Source organism: Eretmochelys imbricata, chromosome 1 (assembly GCF_965152235.1).
Source record: "Eretmochelys imbricata isolate rEreImb1 chromosome 1, rEreImb1.hap1, whole genome shotgun sequence".
In the NCBI taxonomy this organism is placed as follows: Eukaryota; Metazoa; Chordata; order Testudines; family Cheloniidae; genus Eretmochelys; species Eretmochelys imbricata.
The window spans coordinates 336,186,774-336,204,855 of NC_135572.1; the positions used below are offsets into that span (position 1 = coordinate 336,186,774).

At 37.4% G+C, this 18,082-nt stretch overlaps 1 protein-coding gene across 3 annotated transcripts in view; it reads left to right on the top strand.

Annotated features, from left to right (window-relative positions):
- PTPN12 (protein tyrosine phosphatase non-receptor type 12) overlaps positions 1-18,082 on the top strand; it is a 145,953-nt gene that overhangs the window by 120,132 nt on the left and 7,739 nt on the right. Inside the window, exons 13-15 of one of the 3 annotated variants that reach the window (XM_077836018.1) lie at positions 4,870-5,846; positions 13,327-13,404; positions 16,492-16,583. In XM_077836018.1, the coding sequence (XP_077692144.1) occupies positions 4,870-5,846; positions 13,327-13,404; positions 16,492-16,583 (1,147 nt within the window). Of the gene's footprint in view, positions 1-4,869; positions 5,847-10,676; positions 13,405-16,491; positions 16,584-18,082 lie in introns of those variants that run through there. The other 2 variants (XM_077836028.1, XM_077836037.1) reach the window with 2 other exon arrangements.

The window sequence follows — 18,082 nt, forward strand, 5'->3', positions numbered from 1 at the left end:
GTTTTACTTCCCAATAGAATCTTCCAGTAACATTCCTTAATGGTTTTGGAATTATAACAAGTTATAACACAGTACAAAACATTTAAAATGTTTCTATAATATGAGCAAATAGTGATTCCTTATTGAACATAATCATCTTTAGGTAGATTGTGTTTGAACTTGATATTGGCAAAATGTTAAAAAATTAAGAAAAAAATTTTGAGACCTGCCACTAACTTGTGAGTAAGAACATTTCATGCTGTCCCAATTTCATCTGATAACAGCACCGTATAGTTAATTCTGGGAGCCGTTGAGTCGGGAGGTTCTTTAACTAGTGCTCATGCTAACTGCCTTAGTAAATCTCAGACTCTAGTATTACAGTATTCGTGCCTGTTGATACAATAGCCACACTGATTTTTTTATCTAAGTACTTTAGACTGAGGAGAATTAATTTTATTCCTACTGTTAGCTGCAAAGCCAGAGCTTTGATTAACTTGGAATTTAGACTTATTTCGGTACAGTAGAACTCAATTACTTCAGCTCCAGCAGTGATGTGCTGGTTCTTTAGGATCTGAAGGAGATGTTTAAATTACACAGGTATCTTTCAGTGAGCCAAGTCCTTGAAGCTCTCTTACCTAATTACTTGGTAGCTTTGTTTGCTAGAGAATAAGTAAGACACCTGTAAAGGAAAAGGATAATGGGAATTGGTGTTCAGTAGGATGAAAAATGGTAACTTTTTTCAAACTGATAGTATCCTTTAGACCCAACATTTAAATGATTAAACTAATTACAGCTGAAATATTTCACAAACGTACAAAGGTAAGGGCAATGCTGAACGAGAAATGGGAAAATAGAAGGCGTGAGAAAAGGAAATTGGTGGTAAAAGAAACATGACAGTGTTTCTACATCATCCTGATTTAGTTTCTGTTTCTATAGAAAACACAATAGTTCTTTATTTGGGAGAGGAGATTAGAATGTTGATGATGATACAAGTCAAATTGCCACTTACTGTGAATGAAGCTGCATGCCGTAATGGCAAGCAATTCCTCTGCCACATTTCAAACTCTGAAGAACCTTTTAACACATATTCAGTTAGGCTAAAATTAAAAACAGTTCAAGAATCGGTTGGCTGCTAATAATTTGTTAATGGTGATTTTAAAAACATTTTTCATTTAACTATTTTTTTACTAGAAAATCACCAGTGGGCTATTTTTGATGATTCCTGAGGCATGGGTATATGTGTTAACCTATAATTCAGTTTCTGACAAGTTAAGCAAATTGTAGTGTTTCTCCCTTATGGCTGAATAAGATCTGATGCTTAAATAAAGTAGAATAATATGGTGTCTAGCCTCAGCCCACTTACATAGGGTTTAATGTTCCTCTTTTAATTATCCAGAAGAATGTAGAGCTCAGTATCTATTTTTGGTTGATCATAGCAGCTGCATTCCATGACCTTGACATCACTCTTTTATTTGATGATAAAACTCCACAGTGTGTTAAACAGAGTAACCATGGATTGAGGGTTTTTCATTTGGACGCTAGCCAGTCCTCATTTAAATCTGAACTACATTTTGCCCTATTTTAATACAGTTGCACTTTTCCACTAAGCACAGAGTGATTTAAAATTTAAATTGTCTATTTTATTAATCCTTTGGTGCATGGTTGGAGGATGGGTGCACTTATAGAAATGCTTTTCCATATTTGCATTACCCAGCCTCTTCCTATTATTTGTCATCTCACTTATTGTGTTTATACATTTTTAGATTGTAAACTTTATTGGGGGTGTAGATTATCTTCCTTTTCTGAAACATCCAGTATACTTTAGGGCACTATACAATAAATTAGCTTGAGTTAAAATTATTTTTAAAAAGTAACAAACTGTTAACTTCCAAATCAGAGCATATTCAGATTTTATAATGAAAGCTGTGTAATGATTATGAAAATATAGTACATCTTTATATTGAAGTTCATTTAAATGCTGTGAGGAGTAATAAGGTGATTAAGATCTAAAAGCTTTTCTCCCCAGGGCTTACTGTGACAGATTTCATAGGAAAAAAAAATACTTATGTCGCTACATAAACTATTCTTCACCTTTATACAAGCTATGAAGATAACTAAGCAGTTTTTAGTATCCTGGAAACATCTCTCCTACTCTGCTGGAAGCAGCAGACCTAAGTCATAAGGAGTTTTTCTTGTGCTCTTTTGGGTCAGTCTCACTCTGTTTTGTTTTTGAAAGGTGTCAGTAATCTGAAATAGTATTTCACTGTTTTTAGATAAACTTTATCTATAAATCCAGGGACAAGTAGATGTTTTCCAGAACACGAAATAGCATATTAAAGTCTAATTTTAAAATCTTCTTCTTTAATGGCTTGCTGAATGTTTCAGAAATTCATTTACATAATCTTCAAGAGTGGTGCAGCCTTCCTGTAAAAGTGACAGGCACATCACATCACATTGACATTTTAGCCAAAGTCTTCCTGAGGATGTGAACAAACAAATATTCAAATATATTACATACCCAATATTTGAATTCACATAGCTATGTTACTCCTGTTTGACAAACTATAACATCTTAAAGCAATGACATATTACTTAAGAAGACAATAGGAACCTGTTCCTGAGAGGTGTTGATCGTCCACTTTGCAGAATCAATGGATGTTGCAGGTGCTCAGCACATCTCTGGTTTACGCTCTGTGAGAATTGAACCAAATTTTTCTAAAGAATGGCTCCAGTTAACCACTCTTCTCTTAATTACAATAAGATGGTTGCAAGAGATTTTTTGCCAAGCCATTTTTAACAAGCTGGAAGGGATATTACTAGATATCATGAGTAAAATTCCTGTATAGTGAACCCAAACGTTCGAATCAGCTGTTAGGCCAAAAAACATTGAAATTCCATTATTCGGATTCGCTTATGCAGAAAAACAGTATTCAAAGTCTGTCAAAATTCCAATTTTTTTCTTGCATCAAAATTTATTCATATCTTATGGAATTTGGGCATGAAGCCTGGATAACGGATGTCCCATACTCTTTAAAAGCCTAACCCAAGGTTTGAGTTCACTCTTCTGGGTAAAATTTCTCACTCCTTTTTTTTTTTCTTTTTTTCCCCTTTCATGTAGGTATGACATCACAAGGGCAATTAATTGTATAAACCACATAATTGTTCTTGCATATAATCCTGTGCTTGACACATTTTTCCCTTGTAATAATAATGCCATCTGCTGAATGAAAGTGTCTTAATGCATTTTTCTTAATTTTACTGTAGGGGAAATTGATTCACTTTGAGTAAATGTATTCAAATCCTCTTGTGGAAATGTGGTTATTGAAAAATTACTCTCCAAAGTTCATCCACTGATATCTCATACCCAAGTATCAAAGTCTCTAGCATACATGACACCAGATTATATTTAATTGCTTCTGCATCAAAAATCTTCATAAAAATGTTTTACTCTAATTCTTTTCCCCTGCTTGCATTAATTTCACACCCCAGTAGATAGTATGCTTTTTATTCTCATAGTGGAAAAGACCCCCCAATTTTAATGGCTCTGTAAAAAACCTACCTCTATATAACAAGTGATTCCTGTGTGTAGACTTCTTAAATAAATCTTAAGTCATTTTAATTATTTTAACATCAAGAAGACCTGTTACTTCAGTGTCACCTTACAGTAAATTTTATTAGATACCTATTTTGTATATCTTACACACTCCTACCTAAAATATTTCTCCCTTTCTCAAAAACTACAAACTTTCTACCAACACTTAATAGAAATAGTATAAATTGTAAACTCCTGTCAAAATCCACTTTACGAATTTCACTAAAACAAATTTTCAGAGGTGTCTTTGACCTTACCCCTGTTGCTTTTCTCTCCCAAAAAAGGTGGTAATGAAATTTCTTGTCAACAAATCAGATACTCCAATAGATGAATCTGTTTTATATACTGTATGTAACTCACTGAAGCTATGCCATCGACATGTTAGTGTATAAACTAATGTTCAGAGTAACAAAAACTGAATCTATATTCACAATACTGCCATTAAATCTATGGAGAAAATGTGTTTTGTTTAAAATGTCTCTAAATGTCAAATAGACTTTTATTTGGGGAGGATGAGGGCAACAAACTGAGCTAGAAGTTGAGAGTGATTGAGTACCAAAAAGAGTCTGTATCTAAGATATCTTTTGAAATATTTCTATTTTTGTTTAAATATAGGGATTTTTTCCTAGCTTCACTAAAAGCAGTGGTTTTTACAGGGCGCTTTATGCTCCTATGAATCCAATTGCGTTTTTTTCCCCAGAAAGTCTTTCAGGGAGTATCGTCACAATGGCTATTAGCCAGGATGGGCGGGTATGGTGTCCCGTAGCCTCAGTTTGCCAGAAGCTGGGAATGGATCACTTGATGATTACCTGTTCTGTTCATTCCCTCTGGGGCACCTGGCATTGGCCACTGTCTGAAGACAGGATACTGGGCTAGATGGTCCTTTGGTCTGACCCAGTGTGGCCGTTCTTATGTTCTTAAGAAGGTCTGACCATTCTACAAATGCTCTGTAGAGTCAGCTGTGGGGAGGAAAGTGAGGGAAAATCTGCTTTGAAGCTATTTTATGGGTTAAGGTTTGTAAGATCTGGCCTTAAAAGTTAGTATTTGTGGCATTATCAAGCATCTTTTTCAAGTTATATTTTGGAAGACTTATCAACTAATCCCTTGCCATTTATACTGTTGTGCTTGGTTCATATCTGCTCTGTCAGCCATATTATACAACCATTTTTGGCAAGCAGTAGAAGTGTTACCCATGGTTTAAGATTAATGTATGTTGGATGTTTCAGAATTTTTTGAGCTATAATATCAGATGTGATAATGCTGAAGTACAGAGAATTTACATAATTACTTTTTTGCAGTTGTCTTGTAGAAGGAGATGTTAAGGAAGAAATCTTGCAGCCTCCAGAGCCTCACCCAGTACCACCCATCTTAACACCATCTCCTCCTTCAGCTTATCCGACAGTCACTACTGTGTGGCAGGACAATGATAGATACCATCCAAAGCCAGTTTTGCATATGGTTTCATCAGACCATTCAACAGACCTCAATGAAAACTATAATAAATCAACAGAACATTCAGGGAAAAATGAACCCAATGAACGTGTGGAGAAAAAGCTGGAGCGCAACTTAAGTTTTGAAATTAAGAAGGTACCTCTTCAGGAGGGACCACGAAGCTTTGATGGGAATACTCTTTTGAACCGAGGACATGCAATTAAAATGAAGTCTGTTTCGTCTTGTGTAATGCATAAGAACTCTAAGCCACTGGATCATAGTTCAGGGGATTCACTTGTAGACTCTTTTCAAAACTCTAGTATGGAATACAGTGTGCCACAGTCTAACAAAGCCGTAGTAGCTTCACTGGAAGTGCTGCAGAGCCAGAAGGATTCTGATGCTCCACCAAGACCAGACCGTCTGCTTCTCAAAGAGAAGGAGCATGCCATGTGGTCACTACATGGGCCTGAAAATGCACTGCCTACATCTGCATCTGAGGCTATGTCCTCAGATGTCTTAAGTCATAGTATTAAAACTGCCTCTCTGGTACCAAACCCCACATCTCAAGTGGAATGCTCTTCCAGTGAAACAGTTGATCATCGGGGCAGTACACTTTTAGTTAGAGCACCCCTCTGTTTCACTAATCCTCTTCATTCCGATGATTCTGACACAGATGAGAAGAACGTTGATGGAGCCATGACCAAAAGTATGTCTAATATTTCAACCGCAAGTGCCACAGTTTCTGCTTCAACTAGTACTGAAAACATTTCTGCTAGAAAAGTATTATCAATGTCCATTGCTAGACAAGATGTTCCAAGCATAAGACATTCTGAAGAGGAAAAAGGTAGGTTTTTTTTGTATTTCAGCTGGATTTGTCACTTTTAATCTGTAGAGTGGGAAAATATTTATTTCATAATTTAAGACAGTATTTCAAAGAAATATTTAATTACAAATCTTAAACTTTAAATTGACAGTATGGCTGCTTCTGCAACAATCTAATTTAGTTTCCCAATCTCCTGTGAGTTAACCCTGTTGTATTGTTACTACAAACCTTGATAAACTGCCTTGAGTGCTGTATTGAGAAACATTTACTCCATGAATAGCCTGTTTCTACCTTTTCAACAGTCTCATTCTTCTCATCTGAAGTTAGGTTGCCCCTTCATTCCACCACTTTGGATACTTGGAAATATTAGTGTAAATTTTTTGTGTACTTAACAAATATCACAGTCTGTTAAATGTTGGATATCCAATTAGTTTGGATAACTACATTCACAGTAAAAAAAAAAAAACAAAAAACATAGCCGCAATACTCCCTTCTGAGTAATTTATCTGTCCAGTCACCACTGTCTGATGGTCACCACTGATTAAAGTAAAACAGTCATCTTTGCTTTATCGCTCTTTGGGAAACGTGTTACGCTGTGAATAGAAGATGCATTTCTAATACTACTGTTGGGCTCTGTGGTTTTTGCAGTTCGCTGCACCAGAACGGGGTGAGGAAGGTAGGCTTACACCCTAGTTCCATTCAAAAGAGAGATGTTAAACATAATTGAGCAGGTGACATCAAACACTAATGTGCAGTGACAGTCAAAAAGCTAACAATGTTAGGAATCATTAGGGAAGGATAGATAAGATCGAAAATCATTATGCCACTATATAAATCAATGGTACAGCCACAACTTGAGTACTGCGTGCAGTTCTGGTTCCCTTATCTTAAAAAAAAACCAAAAAAACAAAACAAACCACACACACTGGGAAGAAGTACAGAGACGGGCAACAAAAACGATTAGGAGTATGGAACAGCTTCCATATGAGGAGAGATTAAAAAGACAGGACTGTTCACTTTCGAAAAGAAAGGACTAAGTGGTGATGTAATACGGTTTATAAAATCATGAATGGTGTGAAGAAAGTGAAAAAGGAAGTGTTATTTACCCCTTCACATAACACAATGAAATTAATAGGCAGCAGGTTTAAAACAAAGGAAGTACTTTCTCACACAACACACAGTCAACCTATGAAACTCTTGCCAGTAGGTGTTGTGAAGACCAAAAGCATAACTGGGTTAAAAAAAAGAATTAGAAAAGTTCCTGGAGGATAGGTCAATGAATAGCTATTAGCCAAGATAGTTAGAGATATGGCCCCATGCTCTGGGTGTGCCTAGACCTCTGACTGCCGGAAGCTGGGAATTAATGACAAGGGTGGCTCACTCAATAATTGCCCTGTTCTGTTTGTTCCCTCTGACACATCTGCACCAGCCACTGTTAGAATGCAGGATACTGAGTTAGATGAACTATTGATCTGACCCAGAGTGGCCATTCTTATATTTTTATGAACCATCACATATTGACAAAATCATTCAGATTTGTGGCATCAAGTAAACCATGCTTGACAAAGTTCTTGAATATAGTTGACGCCTTTTTAAAATTAAGATAATTATAAGGAAGCAGTTTACTGATTTTTGTGTGTGCCACCATCTTGAATGGCCCAAAACGAGGGGAAGGTGTTCAGTGATATGAGATGTTGAAGTCAACTTTCTTAAACAAAAGGTGATCCCTTTGCTGCCGCTTCAGAGAAGCGTTTTGGAAGTTTTTATATTTTTTCCTAGGCTGTGCTTCTGTCAGAAATGACCTATATTTAAAAGCATACTATCTTTTGACAAATCTAAAAGAACACTATCTTTACAGGTGCTTCAGGATTAAATTCTTTCTACAAGCATAGCTTGCACATAGACTAAGGGTTAAAAGTAGCTAATTCCTATTTTAAGGTTTTTTAAAATCATAAGACACGTACCAAAAAGCAAATACCCTTTGCTTCCGTCCCCTATTTAGCATATCTGCCAAAATGGTCTGTCTTGAGACTAGTAAAAAACAGGTAAATTCATATTAAACTGTTTGTTTTCAATGCATTTCTACTCGGGCTTTTGGTGTTCTCACCCAGGGCTGTTGCTATGTCTATTTTGCTATTGTCAGTCCCAAGTTATGATAATGTTCAAGTCTATCTCCTCATGTCTGAACATGTTAGCCATGTTCTCCTGGCATGGATACTGTGAGGACATAAAAGTGAGATGTAAAAAAGATGGGAATGCAAGGTGTGGTATAAAGGTGATGAAAGACTGAAAAGAACATAGCACCGAGAGGCTTGATCAATGGAATTGCTGCATCAGAAGTGTGTGTGAGAGGGAGAGAGAACTTAAAAATGAAGTCTGAACTGTGGTTTCTAGAAGACTTGATAAAACATTTTAGGCAGAGGACTCTCCCCTTTAAAGTTTTAAATTGTGGTAGATTCTAGTTTGTCATATATGTGCCGCCTGGTCGTTGTGGGTTCACCTGTCTCCCTTGTATTATGCTGATTGAACCATGTTTAATGGTCAAATGCAGTTCTTCCTGGTAACCAGTTGTGTTGTATTAGAGAATATGCTGGTGCAAAAACATTCAAGGGCTGGTCTTAAAATGAGGATTATAAATTGTGCTTAATACCCTTGATGGGCTGTTTAGGCTTTATGCTTTGATTGTATGACTAAGTTTTTCAGTGCTGCAGTAGCAGTTTGTCCTTTCTGACAAATGATTCAAATGGAGCAGGCCTCAGTGGAGCACCACCCCTAAGCTGATGGGTTTCTTTCCCTTAAACAGAACCATGTATAGGTGATCAGGAGTCATCATCCACAGTGTCACACTAGGACTATGCACCATGTTGTCTCTTAAAGATTACCATGCAGACACTTATGTTTGAAACAGCTCTTTCATTGGGGTTTTATTTTTCTCAGTCTCAGCCTGTTATACCAGGTTCTTCAAACTTTGCACCTTCCTGTTAAGGCTTTATGCTGCTGCTTGCAGTTTGTCCCAGTTTCTTCCCTCCCCAAGCGTACCGCTTCCTGAAGTCTTTCTGCTGCTCCTCACATCCAGGTACAGTTTTTTCTGCCCTGGGCTTCCCTTCTTTCTGATGGGGATTTGCTGTTCTTCATAGCTAAATAGTTTATTCCTGCCCTTCCTGGGCCTAGAGTCTAAGGAGCTATCATGCAGTTTTTCATTTCGTAGAGTCCCTCCCCAGTCCTTTTCAAGCTCTCTTGTCTTGTTTTCTCTCTAATCATACTCCCAATCAGGTGCCACCTGCCCCCTCATTAGGCTCCCAACTGGGTGCACCTCTTAGTCTCCAGAGAAGCTGGACCCACTTCATTTAAGAGGCTAGCCACCCGGTGACATAACCGCACGAAGGCTATTTGTGACACTTGGTTGTAAAGTACTTTGAGATGAAAGTGCTAATAAGTAGTTAAAAGTCCTAAAGAAGAGACCGTACACGTGTGTGTGAACTTTTCTTGTCTATACTAGAAAATTTTGGCATGCTAACTACTGTTACAGGCATGCCAGCAAGTCCACATGCCAGGCTTCCAACAGTGCACCAGTGCTCACGGACTTTGTGGATGCCATTTGAGTTAATTATGTCATCTGTTCATCTCCACCATTGCATCACCAGGGTAGAGAACAGTACTGGCATAACAGCTGCAACAGTGCAATTCGTGTGCATTACAGCGCACCAATTGTTGTTTAGGTGCTTCTGTATTGTACAAGGGTCAAATTTGCTAGAAGCCTTTCACCCGTTCAAATTGGATTGCACATGCTTGGGATGTTAGTACATGTGTTTTCACAATCTCTTGAGTTACCAGGCCACTTTTGTAGTATGTCAGAAGAAACCATCATATAAATGTGCTGCCAGCTGGTTTGGAAGTGTCCCGGTGTTTGAGAACCTGGAGCAACCAGCAGATTACTCCCAGCTGAACCGATTCATAATACCATGTTTTGCAGCTGGGTTCCAAATGTCTTGCCAAGCAAAGTATCATTAATTCTGGGAGAAGATAGAGGGTCTGAAGGTCCAGTGCAACAAGGCCTGTAACATTGACAGTTGCTCCACAGCAGAGTGGAAGACACCTATTTATGACACATTGATGATATTCTCAGCACATCATCATCTGAGTTTATTTTAGTCCGAGTTCATTTTGGACAGCATCAAAAAAGCTGGCAATGTGCTGTTGAGGGACCAGGAAAGGTGGAAAGGACATATGTGGTCAAATCCAGAACTGATGTGGATAAAGGCTTATCCAAAACCATTCTGGGTGCTGAAGATCTCTTTGCAGAGTGTCCCTTTCTGGATACAAGCAGATGAGCAAGCTTTAAATGAGGACTTGGGAGATGAAAGGTCCTCTAAACAAGATATGTTGCTGTGAGTTTACTCCTCTGAAAGTAATGTCACGAGCTTAGAGCGAAAGCTTAACAATGGAAAGAGGAAGGTATTTGTAGACACTTTTTGTTCTGTTACTAACATTTTGGAAAAAGGAAGCCTTTGTTAAAAATTAAACATGCCCTAACTTTCTGTTAAGGTGTGAGAGCTGACTATATGTTCTCTGGAAATATCCGGTAAGTCTTCCAGCAAAACTGGGAAAAACATGAATTCGTATTCCTGATATTTCAAAGGCAACAAGTGAGTAAAAATAAGAACCCAAACGTTTTCTAAATCGTAATGAAGCAAAAGGGCTCATATTCAGTTTTCTAAAATAAATCTTTTACAGATTATCTTTAGAGTTTGAATTTAAAAGGGAAATGAATGCTACTTTTATGACATTCCTTGGTACTTCAAGGATGGTCAATACATTAATATGCCTGTTGACTCTCTCCTTATTTCTCAGTTTAGAAACCACAACTGCATCAAGGCCACAATTTGGAAATGTTAGTTACACCAAGATAGTGAACAGGCAGCACCAGAAGGAGCAGATGCTTGACCTATCTCTATGCTAAGGCAGAGCAAGAGATGAAATGGTGACCATCATAGGGGTGTGAAAATACACAGTAATAGAATTTGAGGTGGAGGACAAGAAACAGAAGTTTGAGGACAGTCCACCTTTTTTGTGTACGTTCAGGGAAGAGGACAGAGAAGCCATGATGGAATACATCTATTGTGACAGGGAAATGAGCCTACTGGGAAAAGAGTACCACAGGGAGCTCTTCACGGGAAATAAATGCAGAGCAAGAGGCAAATTGCAGATTGTTCCTCTCTGACTCCCTGCACATGTGCATTATGTTCCAGCTCTTCAGTACAGTGCCATTAGACAGGAGCACTACATGTTGGACTGGCCATTCTTACCTGCTTCTTCCTGGGCATTCCCATGCAACTCTGCCCCTCATCAGGATTAGGGAAAAAGACCATGAGGATCCACAGAAGATGCAATTCCTGTCCCTACAGTGTCTATTTACAAACTGTTTTATTATGTGTTTTGCATTGATTACTTCAGCTGACCTGTATGTGTTGTGTTAAATAAAGATGGTTTTCGGTATATCTGTTAAAATTTCATTAAGCGGAATAATTTATCCTTCATAGTATCATTAAATCTCACTGGACACCAGACTACTTCATTTTCTATAATATCCTTAATCAAAATCATATACATTTACAAAATGGAGGATCAGCAAAAGCTATTACATAAAGTTAAACCCACCACCAGCAAAGAAAATAATATTTAATAACAAATAGTAGTCTTCTCTTACCTCCAGCAGAAAATTGTCTTGGCTTCAGTTTTGTTTCCGTTTTGCAAACAGGCCGTGGATATGAATGGTTAAGTTTCTAAAGGAGTTGGGGGATTTTGACCCCCCCCATTCTCTCATAATTTTCATGGGCTTGCAGAAACATTTTCCAAATGTCTAGCAAGCCATTGTTTCAGGAAGCCTGAAATTGTGGGCTAAAAACTCGAAAGGCAGTGTGCCTTCAAAGGTTGATTAGTGTGCTGTGTGAAAATACGTGTGCTGTGTGACATGGGGCATGTCAAGCCTGATTCCACATTCTGGCACTTCGAGTGCAGAAGTTGGGGGGCCCACAAGGATTCTAAAAATTAATACTGGCCACTCCAGGCTTGTATTAAACTCCCCAGGTTACAGCTTCTCTCTGACCTTGGAGGGGTAGATGCTGCCACCACCCAAGTGCAAAAAAAAACCCCAACCCTTTGGATCCAGGAAGATGCACTTGGGAATTCCTCCCTGTGGGTACCCTCAAGCCCTTTCACCTGCCTCCGGGGAAGAGCTGAGAGAGAAAACAAAGGAAATCCACTGTTGCCACCAGCTAATTAAACAATATGCACAAACCTCTTAGGACACAAAAACCCAATCCTGTTCTTAAAGGTAAATTTTATTAAAAACAAAAAGAAAGAAAATACATCTGGGAACTTATGCTATTGCTAGATTTTAAAAAGAGCAAATATAATAATTAAGCAGCAAGAATGGTTTTTCTTGAGGTCCCGCTTAATGGTTACAAGCAAAACAAAAGCATTTGGGGAATCCACGAGCCATAAAGAAATAAAAGAGAAACATAATTGCGTCTTTCTAGACATTCCCTGATCTACTTACATATCTGGGGTTCAGATAAGTAATTCCTAAGTATGATTTGATTTTTCATACCTGGTTTAAAGCTTCTTACAGCATTGCTGTTCTGTCTCTCCTCTCTGGAGAACAACAGACAGGGAAAGTTTTTTCCCCAATTTTAAAAAGTTCTAGCCCTCCCATTGGCTCTTTTGGTCAGGTGCTCACTCCCTTCCTTTTACCTATGGGCTTTTTTAACCCTTTACAGGTAAAGCAAGTAGAGAACAGCGACTAACAGGGATTTTGTAGCTAACTGGCTGTCTGGGTGCCCATAAAAGGGAGCTACCCCGCTCCCTTCATTTATCACAGGGCAGAACTGTAAGTAAAACAAAATGGCTGCTGTGGATACACTGCACTACTGCTGTTGGCACTGGTGCAACCATCAAGGTTCAAGAAGCAATAGTAGAGCTCTCCAGTACAGAGGCTTCCTAATTCTCTTTAAATTCAGAGTAGGTAGCGCAAAACCTTGTTTTTGCTTCGTTGCCTTAAACATGCACACTAAGTTTTTTCTTTATTTGTATTACTGTTTTGAGCTTATTACTAAAAACTTCTCAAACACCACTAAGGCTACACTTCTCTGCCCCCGCCCCGCACAAACTGAAGGACCCTAGGCATCTGAACAGAAAGTAGTTTTTCATTTGATATTTGATTTGTTGAACAGTCAGTGAGCTAATCACTGAACAATACAAAGACACTGCCTTTTCCCCAAGGAGTTGCACACTAAAGTAGGAGAATGATATAGGAAATGGTTTCATTTGATGTATAAACCTGTTGTTGCATCTGTATTTGTTCTTAAACTTTTCTTTATACAATGCCTTATACTGTAGACTTGTAAAAATTGACCTATTAAGTGTTGTTAGAAATTCTGTTTGTTTAAACAAAGCTACATCATTCTTAGTTTGTCTAATTACAATAATACATTCGATTTAGATGCTGATGTGAGTGAAGACTCCTCTCCCCCACTACCAGAAAGAACACCAGAATCATTTGTATTAGCAAGTGACCAGAGTGAGTCTCTTCTGTTACGTTTTACAGGTTTGGGGAATAAAATAATCCTGAATAAAATGAGTCTAGTATAGTAGTTCTGGGTACTGCTGCTTTTTGTTTGCTTTAAAGAATAAGAAAGTACCAATCCAGTTTTCCCCCCACTCTGTGCATTTTTTTAATCCCTTAGTGTAGCACCGTACATTTGTTTTTGATGAATTTCATTTTGTTGTCAATCGCCCAGTTCTCCAATTTATCAAGATCCCACTGAATTTTAGCTCTACCCTCCAAAGTATGGGCACCCCCTCTCCCAGCTTTGTCATCTGCAAACTTGATCAGTATGCTCTCTCTACCTACAGCCATTTAGCATAGTAATACATTAATGTAGTAATGTCTTACGACTTGCACATGCACTTGGATACAGCTGGTGGGAGTGCTGATAAAAACTGAGTTTATGGCCTGTCAACATTTCCTGAAAAAAGGATATGTTCTTAAAATACAGTATACTAAAAGCTTATAACACTATATTAAGGATAGTTTGAAGAGAATGGAGCAGATTTTCCAGCCTGCGAAGGGATAGAAGTCTGGCTGTATTTCCCCCTCTCCGCTAAATATTTGCTTGTCTGCTTCCTCAATATCCTTGTAACCCACAGTGTAGGGGTTGGGGAGGGAGTGTGGCTGGTGTATGCTATATTCCTCTCTCCTTAGCTGATAGATGGTCCTTCAGATCAGCTGGCAACAGTCCCTATGGTAGAATAGCATTAGGCTGCTCTAAGCAACATCTAGGGCTGTGCAGAGAATAAGGGAGCTGTAAACAGCTTCCTGTTGCCCTACTCAGTTGTATCCTGCAGAAACAGCAGTCTAGTCCAATATTGTTACATTTAGTAAGCACAGTGCTACTGTGACATAAAGCCCATATTGAAACAGACGACACTTCCAACTCTAATAAATCAGTCACTGGGTCTGTATCCGAATACTTCACTCATAAAACTAGCAGTGGCTTTAATTAGTAAATAAATAAAAGGAATTCATGTAAATCAGGTCTGGGGCAGATTGGTAATGCTCTAGAGAATTTTGTATAGAAATTACTTGCGTTGTGACAGTGCCATTTGTGAATCCATAGTTAAGGATGAACTGGATTTTCCACACTCCTTTTAGAGCACTTACTTGTGGAGCGTAGTATTTATTTTCTGAGAATATATAAATCAGTTTTGTCTGAGTCAAAATTAGTTAAAATGGGCTCCTTAAGCAAGTTAGCACCCTATTCAAACAATTTTTTTTTGCCCTGAATGATCTCTGTAATGGAATAATGCAGACCCTTCACACGTCTCACATAGTTCAATCTTTCTGAAATCTTGTCCAGAGGCTACTTTTAAAGAATTAGGAGAAAAAAAAAAAGATTTCCCCAATTACTTTTTGTAACTAAAAGTTTCTCATTCAGCAGATAGTAAATAATGTTCTACAGAAAATCCACAACAAACAGCCCTCTTTCAAAATGATGGAGAACAATGAGACATGACAAAGACTGAAACCAGAATTGCCCTCACTTGGTGACCATTTTGAGAGGAGCATCTCTCTCCCCTGTTGTTCAGTATGTCTGAGTGTTCTCTTCTACCTCCTGGCAGCATAGGAGGCCACCATTTTGAGTGCAACTTGGCATCTCTCATTGAGAACAATGGGATATGAAGCCCATTTTGAATGAGGGCAAATTCTTCAGTTTCTCTGAAGATTTAATGCACTAAACTCTGGAAAATTTTATGAAAAATAATAGCAAAAAATTACCATTAATCCTAAATATGTCTCCACAAAAGCTACCTGTTGAACCAGATCTATTCAAGAAAGAGGAGAAAGGGAGGAGAAAATGGGGTGCACAGGAAAATATGCTGGATCCAGGCAGTTGGGGGAACTAGGTAGCATATTTGTACACAGGAGAGTTTGGAGGACAGGAAAAACTTAATGAAGGAGAAGGTGTGTGTACATTCTTACTGCTTGGCACTTCTACAGAGTGGGGTAAAATAGCCAGAGCATACTGGTGAATCTAGTCATAAAAGTTAACATTTAAAACAAATAAAGGGCGTTTTGCTTCATATCTTCAAATCATTAAAATGATCACACTGTAACATTGTTGGAATTTGTGTAGTGTCCATGCATGAAACATTTTTAAAGGAAATTTGCAGACAACAATTGTTTAAAATGGAATTAAGGTTGAGTACTAAAGTTTTTTTAATAATAATCAGGGATGCTGTAATTATCTCAAACAAAAGTGTTACAAACCCAGGAAATTCAGACTGAAGGTTAAACCTGAAAGAAATCAAGGCACCTTAAGGTATAAAAATGTACAGCACCTAAACAATCTTATTTCTGCCCTGTAGTGACGTGAGAAGAAAATTCTGTCTTTAAACATTTAATTCAGACAAAAAATGCTAAAATGCCATAATCTGAATCCTATTTTGGTATGGTGTCACTACAGGGAAGAATTATGGTTATTTGTGCATTTCCTTAGCTTGAAATGTTTTGATATTTCAGATCTAACCTTAGCTCTGAATTTTTGGGGTCTATAATCCTTGGCTTTGTACCATCTGTAATTATGACTTTATAAATATCTATTAATCTCCCTCTAAAAATATTTATTTTGCATATAATGTTGCAATGTAGCCTGAGATGTCAAAATAGAATTTAGTGGAATCTGATATCCATGCATTTCCAAGTTTTACATATTGTATATATTCAAGGTATAAAATTTTTCGCAGTTGGTGTATTGCATTTGTTTTAAATTTCACCTAAAAACTGACCCAGTTGCCTACCAACTGGAATTCCCTGATTGTAGGAAATTCTATCCAACTTTAAGCAAAAAAGGGAATTTTGTGATTTTGCATTTTGATTAGTGGCAATTTGTAATCTTGGAAGTTCTTCATTAAGTGTCTTGAACAAAATGTTGATTAGAAATATCGTGAATACTCTTTGTTTTAAAGACCTTTTAGAAAAGGTGGTTGATGTAACTTCTCTCTAAAGTTTTGTTAGGACGGTCCTTGGTATGGTATTGAAACTCAGGAGATCACAGTGTATAAATTTCTGAAATATATTTTGATTTTAAGATTTCATTTTTATTAGGTGCACCTTTGACCAAGACTTTTACGTTTTCACAATCTGCTGAAAGGAGTATACTGCATGATCAGAATCTTCCTGAACAGACAGAATCTACAGTAAGTATCAGTGATAAGTCCATGCTAATTTTTAGCTTCTAGAACTAACCTTTTGAATATACAACCAAATGGTAAAAGAATTTTTTTTAAATGTTAGTTATAAGTGTTGATAAACTTCAACTGACCAAGTTAACTGACTTTTGCTTTAACTGGTGACCTATACCAATTTAATTTTTGCATTTAAACCTGAGCTGCTTTTCTACACTGTTCTGAATGTTGAGTGTTAACATTCTGCATTTTTTTGTCACCAATACTTCAGATGAAGTGGTAGCACAGAGCTCTTCTAGCTTTACAGACAGAAGTGAAAATTAAGATCAGAAATTGAACGTTCTATGAAATGAGTTAAATGCTACCTACACTCAAACTACTCTCCTTTGCCGTCTGCAGTTGCAGTGCTACGAACAATCCCTCTTTCCTTTCCATTGCAACTAACTACATTTCACCAATCCTTGCCCCATACAAAACTGTAGACATTTTAAAGGTGACCTGCAATGAAAAAATTTATTACAGTGTAAATTAGGATTATGACTATCCTTTGATGTATAAGGAGCTTGAGGAGAACTTTTCCAAAAGGTGTTTTTCTTAAAAGTACAAAGAATATGAAGGTTTTACAGTTAGAGGAGGTCTTACATGATTGAGAAATGTGGGTTGGGAGCATTTTGCCATCCAAGTGATTTTAGTTAAAAAAAAAAATTGGTTAACAAAAACAGTTAAAAATCACTTTTTAATGCCTCAGATATGCTAAGTGAAATCTGATGACAAACCTACTTATTTTCCAGTTGTTTGTCTTTCAGGGTAGACTATGGGTAAAATTTCCAAGAACACCTAACTCCCATTTTCAAAAGTGACTTAGTGATTTAGGCACTTAGAAGTCTTTTGAAAATGGGACATGGTCTCCCAAGACACTTAAGCACTTTGGAAGCTTTTGCCCAAGACTTGTATCTTTAATGTGAAAAAAATAAAACAAATAAACCAAAAAAATTCAACCTTTCAGGCTTTCTTCATATAAACAAGCTCAAAAAAAGAGAGGGGAAGAAACATTGCGCACAGCCCAGTATATTTCTTTGCAGGTCCCCATTAAGAGCTCTACCACATTGTAGTAGAAGTGGCCTTGACTTGAACTTTCTATCTTGCGGTTAATTAAATACATTGAAAACCTGTGAGTATTAAAATGTCCAAAGAAACTTCCAAACCTGTCAGGATGAAAGACTAAATTCTTGGCCTATGTAATAAAATGTCCTAAATATGCTAGAGATTTAGAATGATGATGTGCTAGTGGTGACCAAATCATTCAGCTACTTAACTGGTTAATCAATTCCACTTTAATTTTTTTAAATTTTAATTCTATTTACTATTGCAGTCATTACTAATATTCTAGATGGATGCTGTGCTGAAATAGGGGAATATGAAAGATGTTTAGGGAAAGGAACAACCTTAAATGCAAATATAATAGTGACATGAATTAATTTAGTCGTTAAAAGCGACCTGAGAAAATGTCT